General features: G+C 33.9%; 2 protein-coding genes across 2 annotated transcripts; one reads left to right on the forward strand and one right to left on the reverse strand.

Annotated features, from left to right (window-relative positions):
- Window positions 1-2,410: 2,410 nt before the first annotated feature.
- LOC117118766 (stabilizer of axonemal microtubules 1-like) lies at window positions 2,411-9,049 on the reverse strand. Its single transcript, XM_033263468.1, has 7 exons — window positions 8,612-9,049; window positions 6,455-6,698; window positions 5,996-6,224; window positions 4,350-4,475; window positions 3,805-4,024; window positions 3,543-3,681; window positions 2,411-3,370 (listed from the first exon to the last, which is right to left on the reverse strand). Exons 1-7 carry the CDS (start codon window positions 8,746-8,748, stop codon window positions 2,891-2,893), a joined length of 1,575 nt encoding a protein of 524 aa, XP_033119359.1. The 5' UTR covers window positions 8,749-9,049; the 3' UTR covers window positions 2,411-2,890.
- A 1,773-nt stretch (window positions 9,050-10,822) lies between these two features.
- LOC117119154 (serine/threonine-protein phosphatase 2A 65 kDa regulatory subunit A alpha isoform-like) lies at window positions 10,823-20,996 on the forward strand. The gene is made up of 10 exons (XM_033263968.1): window positions 10,823-10,964; window positions 13,105-13,195; window positions 15,144-15,244; window positions 15,445-15,677; window positions 15,843-15,990; window positions 16,213-16,372; window positions 16,841-17,023; window positions 17,434-17,731; window positions 18,032-18,123; window positions 18,563-20,996. Exons 1-10 carry the CDS (start codon window positions 10,884-10,886, stop codon window positions 18,571-18,573), a joined length of 1,398 nt encoding a protein of 465 aa, XP_033119859.1. The 5' UTR covers window positions 10,823-10,883; the 3' UTR covers window positions 18,574-20,996.
- Window positions 20,997-24,975: the final 3,979 nt, after the last annotated feature.

The following is a 24,975-nucleotide window of genomic DNA, read 5'->3' on the forward strand; positions in this document are numbered from 1 at the left end:
TAAAGCTTATAAAATATTATTGAAGTTTAACATACTGTGTTATATCATTATCTATATTACCATGTATATGGTTTTAACAATTCTCCACGTCGAACCAACCCACGCATGGATTAGGCATACTATCAGTACTTATAATTAAATTATGTTCTCACAGGATAAAATTCTCAATTGCCAATTTGTGTTTGAGTGTTGCGCTTTTTTCCCCAACCAACTGGTAATATGTGTGTGTTCTTATTTGTTTAAAGTACTAGTTTGTGTATTTATTTTTATAATTTTTTATTTTATTAATTCATTAAATTTAGGCCTATTTCAAATAATATTATCGCTAATCTAATCTTCTTTTTTCTTGTTTTTAATATTATTGTATACCTTATAATATAATTGTTTTAGGTAGCCTTTTTGTATGTTTTTTTTTATTGTATTTTATGTATGCAGGACCATATTGTAAAACAGCGTTACCTTTCCTTTTGGTCTGAATATTGTCCTGCCTAAATATGTTTAATGAATCAATTGACATTTGTCACATGATCTTGAGTACCCTGCGCTGATCACATCCACACACGAGGTACCCAGTATAATTGGACAGTAGAATGAATGATTGATTGAATGAATGAATGAATGAATAGATGAATGAATGAATGAATGAATGAATGAATGAATGAATGAATGAATGAATGAATGAATGAATGAATGAATGAATGAATGAATGACTGAATGAATGAACGATGAATGAATATTGTTTCTAAGTTTCCAAAAAAGATAGCGTAAAGCACGTGCGTTAGTGAGATATTTGCCATGTTCTGATTTATCAGAAATTATTGGGTTAATCTTATACAATGTTACTCTTGGTTCTCTAAATGTATAAGTAATGAAGTGCCCACAGATTTGTCGGAATGAATCACATTTTAGCTGATGTGGATCTTATCTCGTTGGAGGTGTCTGACCAATCAGGAATCTTCATTAACATGAATATTACACTTGTAAAATGTACAGTACTTCAGCTTTCGCTGCAAGTATATTTTTTATTTTAGGTAAGAAAGCGCGTCAAAATATGCGCTGTTGTTGTTAAGGTCTTTTTGTGTGGTAAAGAATACAAAATTGCTTGACAACCAATACGCGCTCGTTTTGACGCGCTACTGTGATTTCACGAACTAACACAATCTACTTTGATTGTGTTAGTTCGTGATGTGAGCGACGATATATTATATTTATTGAATAATGATACTAAGAATAATACATTCGATGACTATGAAACATAAACGTTTTATTATAGAATCGGTATTGCATATATGGAACACTTCAAAGATGTTTACATTTTATTTATTAATTTTATATTAACAAACATCTGAATAATAACATTTTGATACCGACCACAATTAGACACAATGTAAACAACAAAGCACCATCTTCAATATGACAAATTCTCAGATAATGCTGACAGCCTTAAACCATATATTTATCGAATAGAACAGCAGTATGGAATGACGTCATGTATCATTTAATTTCTTTAAAATATTAATGAGACAATAATGTGCTTGGACTTTGATATTTGCTTTTTCAATTCTTGAACAGCACTAGTAATTGTATATTGAATATAATAATAATAATAATAATAAATAAATAAATAAATAATAGGCCTAATAATAATGCTATACAGTATTGTGCAATTTCGTTATAACATACTTGTGCGGCATAAAATTTAGTATAAATTATGTGTAGAATGTAATATCTTCGTTATACAGTATGTTTGATTTCATTGATTGCTTATCATTTTCCTTAGGCCTATATTGCCAATTGTTAATGCTGAAATTGTTACCATTTTGCATGAAAACCGTACAGTTTACATTATAAATTCGGTTAGCTCACCCCCCATCTTGTATGCATGCTGTGAATATGTATATGAATGTAAAAATCCTCAGCTCTACATCCCGTTATTGGTTAAACTTTACTAATTATTTTTAGTTTACTCAACGAATCAGTATATCAGGCCTGGGTTTCTATAGGGCCCCACTATTATACTCATATAAGTGTTAGGCCTTTATAAACGCACCCATTAATTGTAAGGTTTAACGTACTATATCAATATGCCACTGGACTATTTAATATATTCATTTTTGCTTTACAATGTTAAGATTGTAGGCAGGCATTCATACTAGTTTAATATAGATGCAACATTGCATTTATAAAAATGCAACGAACAACCCTCGAAATATGACTCAGTATACTGACTTCAAAGAAAGGAAAGGAATAACTATAATATTGAACTTGCTTAGGTCTATACACCAAGTTTATGTTAACTTCACATTCACCTGAAGAAGTGCACTGTGTGCACGAAAGCTTGTGTACTGTCATAAATAAACTAGTCATAAAAGTACTGAATATCCTGAGTTTTATTTTCTATAATATTGAAGTTACAACGACGCCAGAAACCACAAATTGTGTGGTACTTGTGACATCTTGGGACATTAAGTACGAATAGATATATTAGATATTTTTTGTGGCACCTTATGTTATTTTTTTAAGGAACGGGGGTAACCATACGGTCCCCATTGCGTCTGTTACAGTGAATTGAAGTGTGTGTAAATTATTATATAAGCCTAAATCGATGGTCGTAAATCTAAAAATAAATATTATGAATGAATTTGCGAAAACGTGGGCCCGTATTGAATACAGATCGTTTGTTCTCAGAGGAAAAAGTACTATTAAAGGTTATATCAGTTCCGTTGATTGCATCCCATATTTTTAATAAATTGGAACCAGGTTGACATTCCCAAGTCTCTATAACAATGCAGAACCAGTCGGCGATCTAACCAGGGACGTACACTGGGTGAAAGTTCGATTCGTGACAGGAATTATCAGGATGTGACACCAGTTTTAGAAAATTAGGCCACTAAGTCGCTGCCAACATTTCCTTCTTTTTGTCGACAAAATTCCCTAGTGTCTGTTCCCTCTGCTTCACCTTTTGGGGCTTCCTCCTCTTTAGTTCTTGCTGAAGAAGGTACGCCTGCGCTTTACACATCTTAGGCCGCGTACCTTTATAAGTGGCTTGATGTACTGTAGTAAAATCGAACTTTCCCGTATGCTCGATTGCAGTCTGCTCTGGCTTGAAATTTCGTACAGGGTCCGGATCAGGCTTCTTAGTTGTGTATGTTGCGCCTGTCCAAGACTCAATCTCCATGCTACCTTGCGGCTTGACGTAGGAGTGGGCCTCATGAAAGTCACCATATCGTATCCTGGGCTTGACCTTCCAATCTTTGTAGAATTTTTTGTTTATCGTTTGGTCATTAAACTTTGCTGAGCGCGGTTTGTGATTGGTGTGCGGTCGGCGATGAGTTGGTGCGTCTCTTACTTCGATCGGTCGATATGTCAACTACGAACAGAAAAATGTAAAAGAAATTGAAAAATAATAAATAGGGACTTGAATCATTGAGCCAGACAACGACAAACCGTTATACAGTTCCGTCCCTCTCCCAAATACATGAAAACACGTGTCTATTAAACGTTTTTGTAATAATTTGATTATATTATTGCATTTACAATACCTTGTTGACGGTATCTGTTTCGAAGCTAACTTCTGGTGGTTTGTATTCATCTATATCGTGACGGATCAATCCTCGCTTCGGATTTTGTTTTACGTCGTATCCTCCAAATTCCATTTGCTGTTCTGTCTTAAACTCCAACCTGTTAAAAACAAATAGACCAAATAGTCAGTGCACACATTTTTAAAAAGTTATCAATAACATCACAGTTTAGCATGATATAGAAATTAATAGTATTAACTGTGATTAAGCCATAAAAGTTTACCTTGAATCCATACTAAGACGTATTGTTGCCGGTGGGGGCGTGATTGGTTTTACCGGCAGAGGCTGACTCTTGTACGTTGGGAAGTCGCGCATATGTTGTGTCTTGCCGTGGAACTTTCCGCGGCTTTTTATAGTCGGCTCGTGTTTTATACGCTCCGCTCGGTGGCCAAGTCCGTTGTTGGTGTATGTAGCTTTATGGACAGTCAAATGATCATGTTTTCCTGCAAGTTAATGAAGAAAGTTCAGCGATGCAATCGGCTACCGTGCCATTGTGTTACCAAGTTAAAATTTTGAATTAGAATGTATACACAAAACGAAAAACACAGATGGCAGGCTTAAGTGTTTGGCTCCGTCCAAGCCACCGAATATGTCTGAAGCTGCATTCACATCGGATACAAATCAAAATCGGACTGGCTGAAAACCAGCGTCCCTATTCTTATCACTGATTCGATTTTCTTTTCGGTTTCGGTAAGCTTTCCGATCCGAATCGAACGAATTAAGCACCCCATCCACCAAAACATGCCTGTAAGGCCTAGCTATTCTTACCCTCTAACGATAAGTTTCCATCGGTGATTTTAACCATTTTCACTGGTTCAGCAACAGCGCCTGGAAAGTCGTGCTGGGTTGTTGATTCCATATGTTCCATTTTTGTCCCAGGGTAAATAATGGAGCCTGTAATTAATTAACGAGGAAAAACATAAGTTAGACACAGTACACACATTCATCCAATTAACGATTCAATTAATACAGAATTTCCAATGTTTGATAAACTTTCTTTAGAACTATCAAATTTTGAACTTAACGGTACTAATCTGGCATCGTGTTTCATTGAAATTCATTTATGAAAAGGCTTATAGTATATGTATTTGTATCTTGCATCGATAGCTTTATTTTATCTTTTTTCTCGATTTACAAACTCACTCAGGGACATAGTGAAGGGTGTGCATTTGTATAGAGGTACGGTAATATGCTGTTACACTGATGATGACCATAACTGGTATTTTTTTTATGACTTCCACCACGAAGCCACGAATGAATCTTCCTATTGGAAACCGTTTCTATTTTGATTTAAGTCTTTAAATTGACTACGAAACAGTCACTATCATTAAACATGTGATGGAAGGGAAGTATAAAATAGTGACTAATCACAGGCCGGGGTTGATCAATCTTTCGCCAATTACGTGGATCATTTATGTACAGCTCAAATTTTCATCTACTAAAAGGTTACCAACAAGGATGGAGTGACGGTGTGTCACAACTAAAAAGCTTTGTGAAAATTAACATTATCAACCTGCCGCTCTCTCCATGAATATAGATCGTTTCAAACTAATCAACATGCAGCTACATGTTTGGTCAACAACTTATAAAATTTCAGAACCTTCTGTTGATCGCACTTGGAAAAGTTAAAAAGCCTATTTTAAAACATTTTCATCGTAATAAAAATCCTGTATACTTGAAAACAAACATCTTCAAAACAAAACCACTGTATAAATGAAAAACAGGTACCGGTATTTAAAATGGATTTTAGCAGTCCAAATTTTACATGGATTATTAGGCGACAGTGTGCAATTGCCGTGAAAACAACCATTAGCAATTTGCTGAATATTATCTTTCAATATCGTTTCAGACTGATTAACATGCAGACACATGTTGTTGGAAACATTCAGAAACAATTATTAAAAAGCATGATTACAAAACATTTCATCGTAATAAAAACACCTATAGTAAACAGTTTCATGTCATAAATTCGACGTGTGTGTTTGCAAAACAGTTAGGCCTACTGTACACAAATTTATTACAGTTGTCCATTGTTCTGGTCTTTGTATAATAATAACAAGGTGATTTCCGATAGGATTCGGGGAATAATATTGTATCGAAAAGCATAATTGCCATAGACATACGTTCTATATTAACTTCATTTCAGGGTCGTACACTTTCCATTGTAAATTTCAAAACAATCCTGCTTCCATGTTTTTAATGCCAAATACCCATGAGTATCTCGAGAATTGGCAGAACAAGTAGTTACTGTAAGCTAAGTACCGAATATGCCCTTTCATAGGCGTAGCCCTATCTTAGAGGAATATACTGAGCATATCACTTATGATTCAGGCAAAATTATTTTTCTTTTTACATACATATTAGGTGACACTGTGGTGTGACCCAACAGTGTTTATGACGATTCAGTGACTTACCTGTGAAACATGGGTATTCACTGAATGCGGGCTCTGGGTGACTGTTCCAGTGTTTGAACTGTTCTTTGTTCGTGGTTCGGGAATCGAACTTTGCCGAAAAAATCCCTCGGCCTTGCTGCGTCCTAGGCCGACGCATTTGAATGTTCGGAAACGACACATGACCTGGGTAAGTTTCTTTATACACTGTGTTTCCGTCCAATGGTGCATCTGTCGGTTTGTAAGTATGTTTCTGGAAAAAAAATGTGATAACATTTTATTCTTTGAACTCAAAGTGACACTGGTACTAACAAACCATTATTCAAACAGGTGGTCTCGTTGCTGACGTTATGCATTTGGTTCAGTCATGAAAATGTAAAAATACGGATCCGTCATCTTGTGATTGGCTTAATGCAACGCGTACTGTGCGTGATAGACGCAACAACAATTACGCGATAAAAGAAAACGTATGTATCAACCCACCTGGGTGACTCTCTCTGGTTTAACCACCTGGCCGCGCTGGATGAAATCCGTCCGTTGAATGGTGTTTAGGTCCATCGGAGCTGGATGGGGATTTCGTTGTGGTATAGTGGGGAAGATGGGTAACCTTCGCTGGTTCCCAGGATAAGGTACATACGTTCTTTGATAGTCACTGAGCGTGCAGTCCATATCGACAGGTTTGCTTGGTTTGCCGCGTTTTTTGCAGTCCTTGTGATGAACATGTCGGCTAGAAAATAGATAGCAAACACATTATGTAAGAAGGAAAGTAGGCAGGTGTAAATAATCATATTGGAGAAGAAGCTCCATGGAGCATTGGCGTATCTGAAATTTGAAATAGGGGGGCCCGGGGCAGGAATTTTATAGATGGTGTGCAGACTACCTCAGCTCGTAAAATGGTTGGTGGGGTTGGTACGGCATTTTATGTCCATACATCGCTAGATGGCCGGAAATGGTATTATCCTGAATACAATTTTCCTTCCCCTACTTAAGTTTTTAATAAATTTCAACAATTTAATCGGGGTGGCTTGCGAGATGAATCCGCCTTTTGTAAGCACCATCGACGCATTCGTGTTTCTCCAATTCATGTTATAGTCTTGACCACTAGGGTAATTGGTAAACTTATGGTATTATGCAAAACTTTATCAATTTAGTACAAATTTCATAGAATCGGCGCATTTCGCATTTGCTGGGAAAGCCCAGACCATGGCATCAAAGTTGGAGTCACCGCGTGAGGGCGTTAATATTTTGTTTAAATGTAACTTGAAAATTAATATCAAATACGGTATTGATTTATTTGAAACAATTACCAACCTGAAATTACGAATTGAGCAGCACAATAAACTTAAGACATTATACCTAAAGACAAATCTGTTTATAATTGTTATTTGAGTTTGAAGATGATGATGATGATGATGATGATGATGATTATGGGTAATGATGATGATAATGATGATGACAATGGAGTGATATTGACAATGTTGATAATGACGATACTAATGATTGATTATGATGAAGGGTGTGATAATGAATTAGGAATCTCTATATTATGATTGACAGTGATGGCGAAGATGATTATCATAATGAGTATAAGAGAACAACCTTGACTTTGATGATGATAGTAATGATAATGATGATAATTACTGACTATAGTTATGATAATGACCACGATAACGATAATGATGTGTATGATTACAGTATACTGGGGTTAATGAAAATTATGATGAAGAAGAGGAAGATGATGATAATGACGCTATTTTCGATAATACATTAAAACTGAATCTAAACAAAAACAATTTAACAAAAATACAAATAGGCCTATATTATATCAATCCGGATTCAAAGGACAATTACAAAATATATACAATCAATAATACTTTAAAAAATAAAAATATAAAATATAATTTTCAATTGCCTAATTTTAAATTCCAAGCAAAATACATTTTAATTTTCTATTCCAAATCAAGTACATTAATGACCGAGGCGATCTAATGATAAACGGGTATAGACAATCAATTTTGTCCGAGTCAATCTCGTTACTAATTTTACCGACGCATTAGGTCTTTATGAAATGCGATACGAAGGTCAATGAAAATGTTTCAATTACCAATCTATAAAACGCATTTAAGTTCGTTGCTAAGAAGCTCGACTATCGAATACAGTCAAGTCACGTCACATGTGTACTACATCAATATAATAATCATGTATATATATTAGTATTAGTATTAGTATTTAGATACGCTATTCATATATATATATATATATATATACATATATATACATAAATATACATACATACATATACATACATACATATATACATATATATATATACATATATACAATTTTATATATACATATATATATATAATGTACGGTATATCATTTCACTTAATGTATAAATATATAATTATAGGCCCTATATATAGTATACCAATAGATAAGATGAGTACGAATGCACAATGTATAAACGTATACGTTGACATAATAGACATAACAACATTTTTATTTCGATTTCGAGCACTCCTGTGTGATTGAATGAGGGACTATTTATTTGGTGACCAGAACAAAACAAAAATGACTTAAATACGCTATTTCAATTGTCACATCATGCTCCCATAAACAACAAATACAAACACTTACCCGCAATTACAAAGTTCACAGATACACAAGAAATTTGGAAATGTTTCATTTAACAATTCTATCTCCTGGTTTGTCAGTGAATCGGATGAGGCTGGTGGTCTTGATTGGGATGTTTTTGGTGGTCTTAAATCGCCCATTTTGCTGAAGTTAAAAATATACGTTTGGTCCTGTGCAGTAGTCCTTGACGTGCTGGGGCTTTACCTTATTAAAGGTTTATAAAGTAGGCATGTCTCGTAACAGACTTCAAAACTATGTACTACTGTTGTTTAAATACGTCCGTGGTTACCAAACTCAATCTCAACACACAAAATTTGTACCAAGTTAGGCCATGTCTTTAAAATCTCCACGAAATGAGGGAAATATTATTAGCCCGATCTATCGCCTGCACTGTCCTGACACTCGATGGAATCTGACCCTATTGGCACTCACTTGGTTACCTGACAACATTGATTGTGCACTCAGTGTGACCCCCTTCTTAGCAACAACGTGCCAATGTTATTATAATAGCACTCGTTATTGTTGATGTTTGCAATAGAATAGCTTTTGTGTGGGGCTTTTCGTCTTTGAAATCATTGATGCGTTTACAGAGAAGGTGTGACGTAGGGATTTATTCAAGTCGGAAACAAAAAAAATATGTTTGAAAAGTTACAATTTTAGGCCTATCTGCTGCTTTTCAATTTAAGACACCACACGAATGGCAAATTAATATTAAATCATACGGTATATAACGCGCCAACTCTCTAGCCTATTGGAAAGGTACGGACCCTTCATTCATTCATTCATTTATTAATCCATCCATCCATCCATTCATTCTTCCTTATTCGGTCAAAATCAACATACAAATCAAGTAAAATTGATTAAAAAAAATAATAAAACATATGTCACAAAATACAAATAACAAATGTACATTGAACAAAAGTGTAAAAAAAATTGTAATTATGAAAAGTTAAAAAATTATCGAAAATCGGCGAGTTAATTGGCCGAGCGGTAAGTCAGGGGCACCGTAACCTTCAGATCTAAGGCCCCATAAAAAAAAATATTAGTTTATCACCCGCTCCCTCATCACTTTTGGGGGAAATCTGATTTTTTTTTTTTTTTTCCAATCAACATATATTTTCATTTCAAATGGTCTTTTTTCCATCTATTTTCACTTGAAAAGCTCAGGATTTCTTGGAATTATGTTTACTGGTACAACAAAAACATATTTTTTAAATATAAACTTGATTCCATTCTTATGACTTTTTATATATGTGTCTCTAACCATTGATTTACTTGTGATTATCGGTAAAATGGGGGCGGGGTTAGCAAAAAAAAACAAAAAACCTCCCTCCCTCCCTCATCAGATTTTATTCTTTGATAGCGTGATAAACTAATAATTTTTTTATGGGCCTTACATGCGCTATATAAGATTGAACTATTATTTGGCCCAATAAAAAAAAATTATTAGTTTATCACCCTCGCGCGCATGCCTTTTATGGTACTGAAAAAAAAATTGAAAAACAATTTTTTTGAAAAAAAAAAATTGAATTTTTTATTTCCAAGTTTTTCAAGGACCGTAGGTCCAGTGTACGCATTTGGCTCGTGTGCACTTTAAAGAACCCAGTACATCCTTTGAGAAGAGGGTTACCCCTGTGTACTGGTCCATTAAGTCCCCTGATGTTAAATGGATATGCCACGTAGGACACAGTGGTTAAGTTCACTTATTGGCATATCCTTAGCGCTCGTGCCTAAAGAAATGAAATGAAAAAAAAAAAATGAAATGTTTTTTTCCATTTTATACCAAACGTATACTCTTATTTGAAATCATTATTATTATCGTCATCATAATTAATAATTTGTATTATTAGTATAATTATAATTATTAGCTGTGCGAATATACTCATACGAGGTTTATGCACATTATAAGATGATGACGATGATGATGATGATGATGATGATGATGATGATGATGATGATGATGATATACAAAATAAACGGTTATTGTAGAATACGATACTGTACGAGCTATAGTCCAAACCTCGAGCGCTTTGAGAGGCTTGGTTGTAAAGCACTATGTGAATTTATATAATATACATTAGATTAATTGACTTAAAAATTAAAATAGACCACACTATTTCCATCAGAATCACAAGTACACCGAGTACCTAGTACCGTGTGCAATAGTACACTATCAGTATTGGGTATCTGTAAGTAATTACAGTACGTCATAAATAGCGCCCTCACCAAATCACTTCAAAAGCACAGTGAGAAACCCGACTGTCTAGTATTCAAAATGGCGACAAGCGAAAGTTCTGAAGATTCGCTCTATCCAATTGCTGTTCTAATTGATGAACTTCGTAATGAAGATGTTCAGGTATTTATCATTTTGGTTAATTATCTGTCAAGTGTATTTTCATAAATAACTTAGTTGAATTACCCAGTTTTTTGCTGGTATTCAGAAACTACTTACATCTCACCAGGAAGAGTTGGTTCGATCATCCATCAATTTGCCATTTTGAACTTCTTTTCGTGCATGTTTACAACTCATCTAGATAGAGGGTGGAGGGCCTAGGGCCCAGTCATTAATGTGTTAAGAACACTATTTGATTTTCTAACACACAGATAACATTTTCACTTATTTCTATGATATTTGTCTAATGTTTATTATAAATAGTTTTATTCAAATGGCTTTCCGGGTTTCTTTCTATTCTTCACATATAAACTATCGTTAATTAATTATTAACAATCATTCATATTGCATTGTCAAACTAGGATAGTCTTAGGCCTAGCACCGAGCGAGGAGCTCCCTGGACTGATCATACCCAATTACATTTTGCTATTTAAAGTTACTGTTGCAATTTAAGACAGATGATGCTAGCTGTCTCTAGATTATGCTGAGTAAAAATAGGCTAGGCCTAGGCTTACTAACTAAAAATACTACTAACCTAGGCCTAGGTAGGCTAGATAGCTTGAACAATTCTTTATTGATTGGCCTCTCTAGCCTAATAATGAAGCTTGAGTTCTGCTTCAACCTGCTGGGTGGCTATTTTTTATTTTTTTTTTGTTTTTTAGCATTAATTTCAATGCTAAAAATGTACAATACAAGAACAACTTTATTATGCAGAGTCAAACCACCCAGCAAGTGCAGTCTAAGGAAATTCCTGTTAAATTTTCATACTACACAAGTACATTTTGCACATTTACACATTTGCAATTTCAAAGTTACAAAATTTTCACATAAGTTTAACTACTGAAAAAAACAACTTTCCTATTGAATGGAATAACTACAATGTAAATCATCCCTTTAAATGATGCATTAAACTTATAAATAGTGCATTAAATATTACTGACATTTTCCTTGAGCAAAGTTTTCTTTAGTGTTTAATGTTAATATGCAAGAATACAACAAACCTGCATAGATAGCAGGACTGTAAAAAGGTGGTGGTCCTGGGTCGGGGACTTGAGTATTTTAGGGCTGGGCTAGAAAAAAAAACATTAAAACTAGACCAATGTTAAATAGCTGATATATAAGTGCTAGCAATTATTTTAGCAAATCTGGACCTTGGTCCAGCAAGAAAAATTTTTATTTTCACAGCTTTGGATAGAAATGTCTTTAGGTTGTTACATTATGATGGCTACTAATGGCCTACTGTTGGCCTAATTAATACGGTATTAATATTAAAATTTATTACAGCTCCCATAACTTGACATACAGCATGAATTTGGCTTCAATCTAAAATAAACTTCTGTGTAACTAGGCTAAAATCCTACTGTCATACTACAACTAGTGGTCAGAGGGTACAGTATTAAACTGCAATTACATGATCAAATAATGTGAATGATAACAGCCCAACCAAAGAATTACACACCCAAATGGCAAAAAAAAAACATGTCAGTCAGTTTTACAAAAAGGATTTACACAACATCTAGCAATTGAAGTAGCATCGTATTGTTTGGTGAACAAAGCATGCTTAAAAGAGATGAATAAAGTCAGGTTTTCAGTCACATTGTAACTTACTGTAAGTGCAAAATGGTTAGTAACACCACAGTATCATACACTTCATTGCATACAGTACAGTAGCTGATGTTGATAACATAATCTGATCATATTTGATCATGCCTCAAGAACATATTATTATATATATATAAACAGTCTGAACCATTACTGGGTACTTTTAATTAAAATAATTCAGATATTTTGTAAGGCAATTAATAACAATTAACAAACATGATTAAATCATAGATGAAAAGGATAATAATATGTTCTTGATATATATATTTTTTAACAACTAAAATTAATATATTTTTATGAATTATACATCTTTTGTATAGTTTCTGTTTTTATGGTAGTACAAATAATTGAAATTTATTTTAGTAAATATATATATATATATATATATATATATATATATATATATATATATCAATTTTTCCTATTGCTGTATAATTCTGCAATATCATTGGAAAATTGCAATTAATAAATACATTTATTTTTAATGTCTTGTTATTTGCAGCTTCGTTTAAACAGCATAAAGAAACTTTCCACCATAGCACTAGCTCTTGGGGTCGAGAGAACAAGGAGTGAGCTTATCCCCTTTCTTACAGGTAAGTCTAATACTCATATTGTGTCGCTTAATATATATAATGGTGTTAATTATGATTAATAATTATGGATTGATTCACACATTAATAAGATTTAAATAGCAAAAAGAATTTTTGTTTTACCTTGCTGGCTCAGAACACTCTTTGGATGTAAAATTCTTGGAATTATTTTTTTTTTTAACCTTTAAATTGTCAATGGAAATCATTTGTCTGAGTTAGGACATAAGAATATTATTATTATTATTAGTTGACAAAATAAAACTTAACACAGAAAAACTCCATTGTAAAATGTAAAAAACAATATTGTTATTTTGTTGGAGAAAAATCTGACCTGGTATATTCTTATAAAATGATATGTTCAGCCTAGTTACAAGTGAACGTTGTGTGCTTTGTATTATGCATTAATTTATCAGCTAGCGATGAGTCATGATAAACAGTGTTATCTACCTGTGCTTGGCTCTGGTTGTCATGGATGGGTTTGAATTTGGTGATTGTGTTATAAATTAATTGCTGTCATTTATTAAACTTTAAACTAAGAACTACAGTATGAGTTTTTTATTTTTCAGTTAATTATTCACTGTTAAATCTAGTCCAAACATTCCTAGTTTGTTTATTAGGCCTGAAATTGATTCTTTATTAACTCTATATTCACCATTTCATGCCTGTTGAAAATTAAACATCCTGAATGTTTCATCATATCATGACAATAATTATGAAAAAAAAAATCCTATTTATAATAATAGCATTCTGTTAAGCGCTGTCCAGACTATCAAATTTTCTTTGATAAAAAATATTTTTGTATGCCCATATATAGTCATGATGTGCCTATATATGGTCATTATGTGATGTCATCATGACCATATTTGGCACATCACATTTCTCTCAAATAAACTGCGATGGTCTGGACAGGGCTTTAGCTTAATTAACATTCATGAATTAAGTAATGAATAGTAAATACTTGAATCACCATTGAGTATTGTGTTGGCCAGTGAACAATGGCTTCTACTCATCCAATGCATTATTTGTTGTCACTAGAGAACTGTTGTATTTCTATCTGGAATTTATTTGCATTTTTTGCCACCTCAAATCCATACTTAGCTCTTTCTTAGCATTTGAAAAGAGGGTATTCATCATTATCCGAATTCTTGTTAATTTCAACATGCAATTTGCATGACACAAATACAAATATGGAATGAAGAAATTTATTTTAAGGAAGATAGATCATTTGAAGTTCATACAGCATCTTTAATGAATATTATCTTAAGGCAATTTCAGTTAACCAAAAACGATATAACACAGGATTATCAATTAAGAATTACCATTAAATAAAATATGAGTCATGTTGTAGCAAAATGGCTAAGTTGTAGCAAAAATTGAAATAAATTATTATTATTATGTTATTGGTATTTTCAGATACCTAAGTATGTGATTTTTAAAATGAGAAGTCATTCATGGAAATTGGACATTTCAAGCCTAAGTTAATTTAAAGTGAACAGTACTCTTAGAGTCAAGATAAACATGATTTTGAGTAATTGCCTTTCAAAGTTATTTGTAAATACATTGTTTAATAAAAAGAACTATCAAAAAAACTTTAATGTAAATGATTTGTTGACCACTTCTAGAACTAATACTTTGGGACATGAATAATAAGACATTAAACTGTTGATCTATAGTGAAAAACAAATTTGGATTTTTTAGCAATTTTTTGAGCTCCCGTATTTTATAGCTCATTTACACAATACTGGCCTGTGCGACAACTTAACCATTTCGCCACGACATGCCTCATATGGGTAATGAATGTAAAAGTGTCTTTTGTTTCATGTGATTGTTAAAATGTGTATCATAATTTGCTGCACAAAAGGAACACGAATAATTGTCATTATTTATAGTCATTTGAACTAGTATAGTTTTAAAGTTATAATAAACTATTTGTTAAATCTTCAATTTTCAGACACGATCTACGATGAGGACGAAGTCTTGCTGGCGTTGGCTGAGCAACTTGGCACATTTACGCAGCTTGTCGGTGGACCTGAGCATGTGGCCTGTCTACTAGTAAGTCCACATTTTTTTGATCATCGCAGATGTCATCACTATGTCTTGCCCAGTGCAAGAGAGAAAAATGTATACTGTGATAAAAATGGGAGACTGGAATTTTGTTATTATAATTTATTAAGCTGGCAGTAACCGAACACAAGTTATTACTTTGTGTCCAAAATATATAACTTGTAATTTGTTTTATTTTTGTCTTGTAGCCACCATTGGAAAGTCTTGCAACAGTTGAAGAGACTGTGGTAAGAGACAAAGCAGTGGAGTCTCTGCGCAAACTATCAGAAGAACATTCTAAGGCGGACATGGAGAATCTCTTTGTAGCCTTGGTAAAGCGTCTCGCTGCCGGTGATTGGTTCACATCCCGTACATCGGCGTGTGGACTCTTCAGCGTCAGTTACCAAAAGTGTTCACCTGCAATTAGACAAGATCTACGAAGGTATGCTTACGTTTATTTTTTAAATGTAATGTTTGCTTTGCTAGAACATATAACTAATTCTCTTTCTCAGCTCTTAGTCTGTGTGCGTGAATTACTAATTATTGACAATACTGTATATTATTAATATTATTATTGACAATATTATTGTCTCTTTGCACCACACAGTCATTTCCGTAATCTGTGCAGCGATGACACCCCAATGGTACGAAGAGCAGCTGCTGGAAAATTAGGCGAGCTTGTCAAGGTCACGGAGATAGAGCATGTGAAGGGCGACCTTATACCTATGTTTGTGAATTTAGCTGGTGACGAGCAGGTATGTTACAATGATTGACATCTGAATCATCTATGATTGACAGCTGATGTTTGTAATACCATTATTTTTTTAGTGTAACTAAATTACTGTTTGGTTTCTCTACATTTTTATGTGACTGCTCCAGCGTATTTGTGCTCGTAATCTTTTAAAACACATAGACTGGTAGAATGCTTTCTTGCTACAAAATTACAAGTATTATTTACAGTCTTTTACATTTGTTAGGACTCAGTAAGGTTGTTAGCAGTTGAGGCATGTGTAGCCATCGCTGGATTATTAACAGATGAAGATAAAGAGAACCTTATTATGCCCACCCTGAGGGAGTGCGCCGGAGACAAGTCGTGGAGGGTGCGTTACATGGTAGCCGACAAGTTCACAGAGGTGAGTCCAGCTAAGATGAATTGACCCAAACAATATGATGGTATAGGCAAGTGGTGTACTGTATACTTTAGTCCAATGTTGAACATTACCTCGGCTATAAATTCTGCTTTCTTTCTGTTGACCGCTTTTATCAATCTTTTTTATAGGATTTCAGGTAAGTCATCCCACTGTGTTAGTTTCAGTGTCCACTATTCTGTAACATCTCCTGTCTGTCTCCCTTTCTTAATGCAAATTTGACTTTCTGATTGTTGCACATAGTGTCCCTGTTCAGTTGTGCCCCTTTGAGGTTTTTTTTAATTTCTTATGCCGGGTTTCTGAAACCATAGGTTGTATCATGTATAACGCACTGGTTATATTTTTTCTGTGACGTACCTTGGGATAATAATAGTTGCATAATAGATGCAGAGGATCTTTTGTGCTTTCCAAATGCCACCCAACCTAATTTAATTCTTTTATTCTTATACACATCTAGTGATCGGAATCCAGCAACTGTCACAGTCATTACTACCAGCTATAGTGGAATTAGCAGAGGACAGTAAGTGGAGGGTGCGGCTGGCCATCATCGAGTACATGCCGTTATTGGCAGGACAACTAGGTGTTGAGTTCTTTGATGAGAAACTTAACGCTCTCTGTATGACATGGCTCCTCGATCATGGTAAGTGTTAAACGAGCATATGATTCTTTTAATTCTGTTTTAGATGCAAGTCCTGGTGATATTTTGAGTTTAATAATACAGATTCTGTATGCTGAATAAAGATTCATTTATACCAAATCCATTTTTTTTGGATTGAAAAGCCTACCAAAGGGATCTGAAAATCGAATCAGTGTGTAAGAATAGGGACACATAGGTTCAGCGCTTTGGAAATGTGGTCCGAATTTTGGTTTGGATCTGTTGTCAATGCATCTTCAACCTTGCTCATAATAATGAATAATAAAAATTATGCTGATGTTGTTATCTCAGTTAATCTATATTATAATACAAAAATCATTCAGTGCTTCTTTTTTTTTTGTTGTTGATTATTATGCATTTTTGATGATTAACTTGTTTTTGTGTTTTTCTTGCAGTCTATGCTATCCGTGAAGCTGCGACCAATAACCTGAAAAAATTAGTTGAGAAGTTTGGAGCTGATTGGGCACAATTACAAGTCATTCCCAAGATCCTTAGCATGGCCCGCGATTCTAATTACTTACACCGCATGACATGCTTATTCTGTATCAATGTATTAGCAAACGTCTGCGGCGGCCAGGTCACTTCTAAGAGCCTGATTCCAGTCGTCGTTAGTCTAGCCAATGACAATGTGGCAAATGTACGTTTTAATGTCGCAAAAACAATTTCAACAGTTTCACCTCTCCTAGAAGCCAGGTAAGTTTGACAGAGTGCTATGAATGCGAGATGACATTTTTAAAACACAATTTATGGACTAGTGATGACTAATATTAATAGTGGAGAATTATAAGGCAACAGTATCTGCGAGGTGTGCTCATGGTGCCAGAACCAAGCAAGACGAAATGAACAGGAAAGGCAAGATAAACCAAAAAAAAAAAAAAAAAAGAGAAAATTAATAGAAGAAATGGTAGTTAACACACATCATCGTTCATGTGTTATTCATTGTAATATGAAAAATAATGATGATGATATTTCTTTTTTTTCATTTTTTTGCAGTTGTCTGCAAACTCAAATAAAGCCGGTGTTGGAAAAGCTTAATACAGATACTGATATAGACGTCAAGTACTTTGCACAGGAAGCCATGTCATGTAAGTTGAGTTGGCATTATCATTCGTGTTAAGGGGAGGGGGGAGAGAGGAGGGATTTCACATCAACCCCTCTTATAGCCTATGTTGATGCATATATGTTTGGGTGTGTGGGAGTTGATAAAATTACAGGGATTTTTGCAAACGGATTGGAGTTGAATAGCTTGGTTGTTAAGATGCTTGCCTTCCAATACCAGGGTGCTGAGTTCAATTCCTGTGACTGCAGGACTTTTCTCACTACTAAAGATAACTCCAGTTCTTAGGCCTCAATAAGAGACTTGGTCTATAATGCATCGTTCCATCCATAGGCGGTGAGTGTACTTGCTGTTGGATGCGAAGGAAATATAGAAAAATTGCCCAAATGAATTGAGTTATTCATCTAATAATTCATTTGTCCATTATATTTATTAATATATTTTCTTTTTTTTTTAATTATTTCTAGGTTTAAACTGAGACCATCCTGACCGTGCAAATAACAAATGATCTCATTATCCGATTAATTGTGGATAATACTTGTCCTGACACTGTCTGTTGGTGATCCTGTCTTTTTTCACTTCTTATTTCATACATACTGTATATTATATATATTCTTACAGCTAGGCCTCAACAGGACAAGAGTTTAGAGCTTGCTTTATGAATTGATAAGCACTCATTGAAGTTTAATTAGAGCTTATCAAGGTAGTAGTGATTTAACTATGATGGGTGATGAAGAAGATGATGACAATGATCTTAAATCAAGATTATCGCAATATGATTGCTGCCCTCTTACGGTCAACTGTGACAAGATATTCTTTGTTGTTCATAGAGGGCACCCTATTTTTAAGGTATCCCTTATGGATAGTTTTGAACATGTGTTATTTAGATTTTGGCCCTCATCACCTCAACCCCCGATATTAGGTTCTATAATCACTATATTTTGTAACCACTTAAATATCTGCATAAGTCGAAGAATGCTTTTGGCTAAGACAACAAAAATATTTTGTTCTAATCAAAGGGGTTAATATTTGGACATTAATTTAAGGTGCAAGGTGTTTCAGTGGGTTTATTACATAAGTCTGGGCCTCTGCTATGTAAGAGGCATTATGTGTTATGTATGGATGGTCTAGCAAGTTGATTCTTAATCTGCACGGATTATAGTTAAGTTGAGTGCTAAAGTCGAAGGCCTAGCTCTAAGCATTCTTCACCCACATCTGTACATTACAATGGCACATGTTTTATAGGATGGTCGACTGTAAATTAAATTGTCAAGGTGGTTAATTGTAGACTTTGTGTGGTTGCTGTCTGGTTAGCACGTAATGGGTAACGGGGTCATCCACATATCAGACTGTGCTTCATTCTGTAACATTCAAAATATGAGGGAGTATCATGTAATCGTATTGGATTATATACAACTAACTAGATAGCCACACATTAAATTTAATTTTTATGTTCTCTATAACGGATTTTATACAGCCAAAATACATGTTTCTTTGTACCATCATGCATCATATACTTAATATGGACTGATTGTTGCTATAGAAATTTCAACTTGGAATTTAAACTACCACTCTATAAGTATAGCTAGAATCATTTCATACTTCACACACACACATATATATATATATACACACCTGTATTCCTAGATTTAAAGAAATAATGAATTACTGTTGATTTATTACAGAATGCATTGATGTAGCTTACATAATGAAATCATTGTTGTCCTTATTGTTTTTACAAAGGTACAGGTGACATTTTGGGGTTTTAAAGAAAAATTGAAATGACCCAGATTTTTTATTGGTAATCTCAATGGGTTATTGTTGTGATTATAAGCAAATTAGGATACAATACAACCTTATACTGCCTGAAATCATTTACTACAGGTGTTTATTAAACTTTATTTTCAGATGGGGCTCATTCATCAAATCGGGTCATCACAAGTAATCACACCCCCCCCCACACACACACACACACATACATATACACTATGAAATGCAGTGCCAAAACAACAAATTAAAATGTCAAAAACTTAATTATATCAAAAGATAGTTCCCAAAACTTTCCTTACAACCATTAAAGTGTAAATAAGATATTTAAAACAAATATTCAGTATTGAAAAAAAATTCCCCACCCGACTTCTGTGTTATTGATGGTAGTGTTTGTTGGTTGTAAAATAACAGGATTATATTTCAATAACTTACATGGTGAAAGTGCTTGTGTCCCTAACAAATACTTAGAATCTAAATCTCTCTCCACATTGTTGTATGCCTATATACGGTCATGATGTGATGTCATCATGATCACATTTAGGTAAAATATGTGAAATGATTCATGGTAGATTATTGCAAGTGTGAATGTTTACTTATTTGACACTTGCATACATATTTCAACATTTAGCTTGTCAGCATGTACATGTTGGGCATGTTACCTCAAAGATAGTAGTAGAGAAGTTACCAAGACTTGTCTCTACTTTTGTAATCCTATAGTAGAAACAAGAGTTACTGTACATTGTAGCTGAACAAAATGAAATTGATTTGTCAATACTGATGGTATTTTCTTTGGTAATTTCCATCAAAAATGTCATGTTAATGTAATGTATATTTGCTTCCCATAAAACTACTGGGATGTTTACAAATCCAAAAGATTATTGATAGTATTGTTAAAAGTCAATCATAATTTATATATTGTTTTTTATCTTGTGTTGTAATGAATTGTTTGATGTGATAAAACAACGCAAGTTTACAGTCATCGTGCGCTTGATAGTTTGATTCTGTTTTTCTTTCCTCCGAAGGTCCCTTTTAGATTTCATTTTGTGAGTAAAGTGTTCGCCTATAGCTTGTACATGTACTGTATCACGATCCATTTGAACATTAAATGTTATGTACAAGACTAGCAATACAGATCTTGCCTCTATATACTGTGTTAGTTTATTATTGCTCTTTCTCAATCAGTTGATACTATAGCTATGTATACAAAACATTTCAGTGTTCAATATGGCCGAAAAGCATTCAGGCACAGGTAGGAGAGTAACACAACTCAGTTTGCTGATTTGCTTACAAGTGTGGTCCCTGTAGGAGCTTAGTATGTTTAACTCAGGATAACCCCCTACTCTTATGAAAGATGCAGTGGGTTTTATTTTTTAAGAGCACACAAACTGGACCTTTTGTTCAAAGTCCTTATCAAGAAAACTGAACCCAAACCAAGGATGTGTGGTAGTGAGGATTATTTTTTAAGACCACACAAGCTGGACCTTTTGTTTCAAGTCCATCTACGAGAAGACTGAGCATGTGTTGTTGTGAGGGTGCATGCTGCATAGCCAATCAAGGAAATGTAGCTCAGAATGTTTCCATTTTAAGGAGGCATAGGATATATGTGGACTAACCTCTTAATACAAAGCTAATATAAGAGTTATTTTGTTATCTTGCCGAAAGTGATGCAATTTAAAACAATTAATTTACAATGATGGAAGTAGATAATGTTCAAACCTAGTTGATACAACCACAGCCTACGGTCACTCATTGTTCAAGCAGTGGTAGGTCCAGAAATTTGCTGACATTGGCTCCAAAAAAAGGGGGTACGGTGGGCAGCTTTAAATCAATATAATGTTTTATATTTTTAAAATATGTATATTTTTAAAAATATTTGTGATTTATTTGTCACTTTACTATTACCATTGAATAAGTGAAAACATTTGATGGCTTGGAAAATAAGAAAGTTGTATAAAGCTTGTATTTTTTTTTTACCTAAAACAGTTGTTCTTGGCAATTCATAGTAATAATAAGAATAATAGTAATAGTAATAATTAATAATAATAACAATAAAAATATTAGAATACATTTTTATAAGGTATAAGATTAAAATGTATAATATTACACTGTATTGAAAAATAAGAAAATTATATAAATCGTGTTTTTTTGACCTAAAAATATTATTTTGGCAATAATATTTTTCCTTATTTTTTCAGAAAATGGTCTGTTATTACAGCTAATGGAAATACACATGCCTATGCCAAAGTAATTTGACTGTCTCGCACAAATGCTTAAGAGACCAACATATTTTTCCTGATTTTTACCAAATTTTATCAAAACCATTTTTTCAAATTAGGTATATTTCTATGCATAAAGTATAAAAATGTCATTAGCGGATACTGAATGAATTAAAATTGATGCCTTGGAAAATAAGAACATTATATAAATCCTGGGGTTATTTTTCTTTTTTTTTGCCATAAAAATGTGTTTTTGGTAATAAATATTTTCCTGTCAATTTTCGGAGGAAATCTTTCATTACAGCAAATATACATACATATCACATTCTGAGCAATTTGGCACTAAATTTTTCTCTCGCACAAATGCTAACAACCTTACGGATATTTCCTGATTTTTGCAAAAAGTTTACCAAAACTAATGTTTTTACAGTAAAATTAAGTATTTTTATGGATAAAGTATAAGAATGTATTTGTTTTTTGTTTATTAAGGTCACTTTAGCTCAAGTAAAACAGGGGACCAAATTTTACGATTGTTACATGGCCAAAAGGTATCAGAAACATGAAAAAGCAGGTCTATATAAATTGCAGACTGTACACCTTTACCATATTTAGCCATTCTAATGAATAACTATCATTTTTTGAACAGGTTCTTTCGGGTTAATGGTTAATGATTTTAAATTTAAAAGTGCAAAATACACTGTTCTGTATGCGCTGTATGGGTTTTACATAGACATAGATAAAGTGTATAAATATTTACATTGACAGTTACATCGTCCAACCAAAGTGGCTCAGTAAGCTAGCTAAACACTCAATGTACTGTACTACTGATGGGCAAGATTTCCAGTGACTCGCATATGTTGAGGTTCAGAATGCTCTATTGAATATTCATGAGTAAATGTTCATTCAGATGAACAAAAATGCCAACTGATTTAATCTAAATTTAGATTAGATTATACTCAGTATTTCTACAAATATTACAATAATTGATTAATGAATGAAATTTGTAAATGAGTCAATGAATTGTTTTTGCTAATTCAACACCAGGAAGTGAACATTGTGTTACTGTGCATTATATAAAACTCGATCAAACACAAGTCAGTTCGTGTGGTCCGGAGTAGCAGTAGTTTGTTTGCCAACCATCTCTAAAGTTAACACAGCCGATTGTGGGAAGCGTGGTTTGTTTGAAAATCAACTACGACGTCATGGTGGGTTTTCCAAACGCTTTCCGCCACCATCGGCCGTGTTACCCAGAGGAGTATAGTATCTATACTTTGATGCAATTCTATACTAAATATTGTATTGTATTGTACTAAAAAGTATAGCATTTCAGATCCACTTACTGTACTCCTTTGTTTTTAATAAACAATTATAACGAAACGAATCTCAAATTCTGTTGCGTTCTTTGACCGCTTTTGTGGTGTATAACTGCATTTTATTATTTAATATTTCACTAACCCGGTAATTGAGGGTAGTTATCAGATTTGCAAATATGTAAGAACCAGCACAATTTTTCCCAGGCTCAGTGTTCTCATATATTTTGCCGATTTTGCAGTGTTCTCACATTTTTTGGGGGTCGCCCAGGGCCCCAGGTTCAGAGGCCAAAGGCCCTGGAAAAATTTGCTTTCTTACGTCCTAGTAGACTAATTTGAAGGCATTTTATCATGTTAATCTCTATGTCCGTGAACACAGCGATAGGGCCTATCAAAAAATTACCAGTGGAGGACATGAGAAACAAGCAAATTGTTTCCCAAATGAAAAATATTACTGTATAAATTCCTAACCATTACGAATAAAAATTCAAAATCAATTCTGCTTTTAAATGAATAATAGCAAAGTTTGATATAAAGAGTGGATTAAAAGCGACTGTAAATGAGCTGACCCCCCCCCCCCTGGATACGGGCCTGGTGTATTACTGTACTCTTATATAGAGGGATACTGTATAGTCACATCTACTGTGTGCAAATAAGGTACAAATAAGATTTTTTGGGGTTATTTTATTTTTTAATAACGTCATCTGAAATTTTACCTCAGCCTCAATTTGTTCTTATTTTGTTCTTATATTATTAGGCCGGGCAATTTCAGCCTCAGTGTTCTTAAAAAATATGTTCTTATAAAACAAAAAGTGTAATCGTCCTGTCATCGACTAGCTTTGTTCTAGGTCCGAATTTCGGGTTACTCAGTCTCCATTGCACTTACTGCGCACCATACATAATTTAATTGGTGTACCTATGCGATTTATTTTTTTCCGATTTCTCTAAAAATGTAATAATCTTGCTCTTAAATTAACTTTATCGTTGGTGGCGCTGTCCAGAATTGTTTAAAAAAAAATAAGGGATTTGTGGCAAGTTTAGTATATAACTATAACCATTTTTAAGAATTTATTTTTAACAAGTTATGTGTGTGAATATGCTAATTGCTCATTTTTTCATAATTAATATTTCACTGATCAGGTAATTTAGGCTAGTTACCACGGTAACTAAACTTTGGAAACGTCTGGTTGGTTTCAAACTTTGCATAAGCAAGATGGTAATAAACGACGGAGTATATTGTTTTTGTTTGGAACGTGTGTGAATATGCTAATTGCTCATTTGCGTAAAATGTTTCACTAATCAGGAAATTTACGCTTGTTACCACGATAACTGAAGGTTATGTCCGACTGATTTAACCCTAACCCTATTCCATATTTAGCTGGGGGGGGGGGGTATTTAACCCTATTCTATTTTTCCTTGGAACCAAAGTGAAAGTAATTAATCGTTTAATGTCAATCTGATATAAAGCCCGTTTTCCATTAGGCGAATTTATTTGCGCGAACCCAAAGCGTCGGTTCGGCTTCCTGAGCTCTGATTGGTTGCGCATTTTTTTTGCATTGAAACTACTGATTCTGCTGAAGCGAA

This window comes from Anneissia japonica, unplaced genomic scaffold (genome assembly GCF_011630105.1).
Source record: "Anneissia japonica isolate Jap-2015-1 unplaced genomic scaffold, ASM1163010v1 scaffold7370_len818893_cov191, whole genome shotgun sequence".
NCBI lineage: Eukaryota > Metazoa > Echinodermata > Crinoidea > Comatulida > Comatulidae > Anneissia > Anneissia japonica.

What these genes read in the sequence shown, in the direction of transcription:
- LOC117118766 (XM_033263468.1), bottom strand. Translation starts at nt 8,748, where the DNA reads ATGGGCGATTTAAGACCACCAAAAACATCCCAATCAAGACCACCAGCC. An exon ending in TGGAAACTTATCGTTAGAGG is followed by an intron (nt 4,025 to 4,349) that starts GTAAGAATAGCT and finishes ATTAACTTGCAG; the next exon opens with GAAAACATGATCATTTGACT. An exon ending in AAACAGATACCGTCAACAAG is followed by an intron (nt 3,371 to 3,542) that starts GTATTGTAAATG and finishes TTCTGTTCGTAG; the next exon opens with TTGACATATCGACCGATCGA.
- LOC117119154 (XM_033263968.1), top strand. Translation starts at nt 10,884, where the DNA reads ATGGCGACAAGCGAAAGTTCTGAAGATTCGCTCTATCCAATTGCTGTT. An exon ending in TTCGTAATGAAGATGTTCAG is followed by an intron (nt 10,965 to 13,104) that starts GTATTTATCATT and finishes TGTTATTTGCAG; the next exon opens with CTTCGTTTAAACAGCATAAA. An exon ending in CGACAAGTTCACAGAGGTGA is followed by an intron (nt 16,373 to 16,840) that starts GTCCAGCTAAGA and finishes ATACACATCTAG; the next exon opens with TGATCGGAATCCAGCAACTG.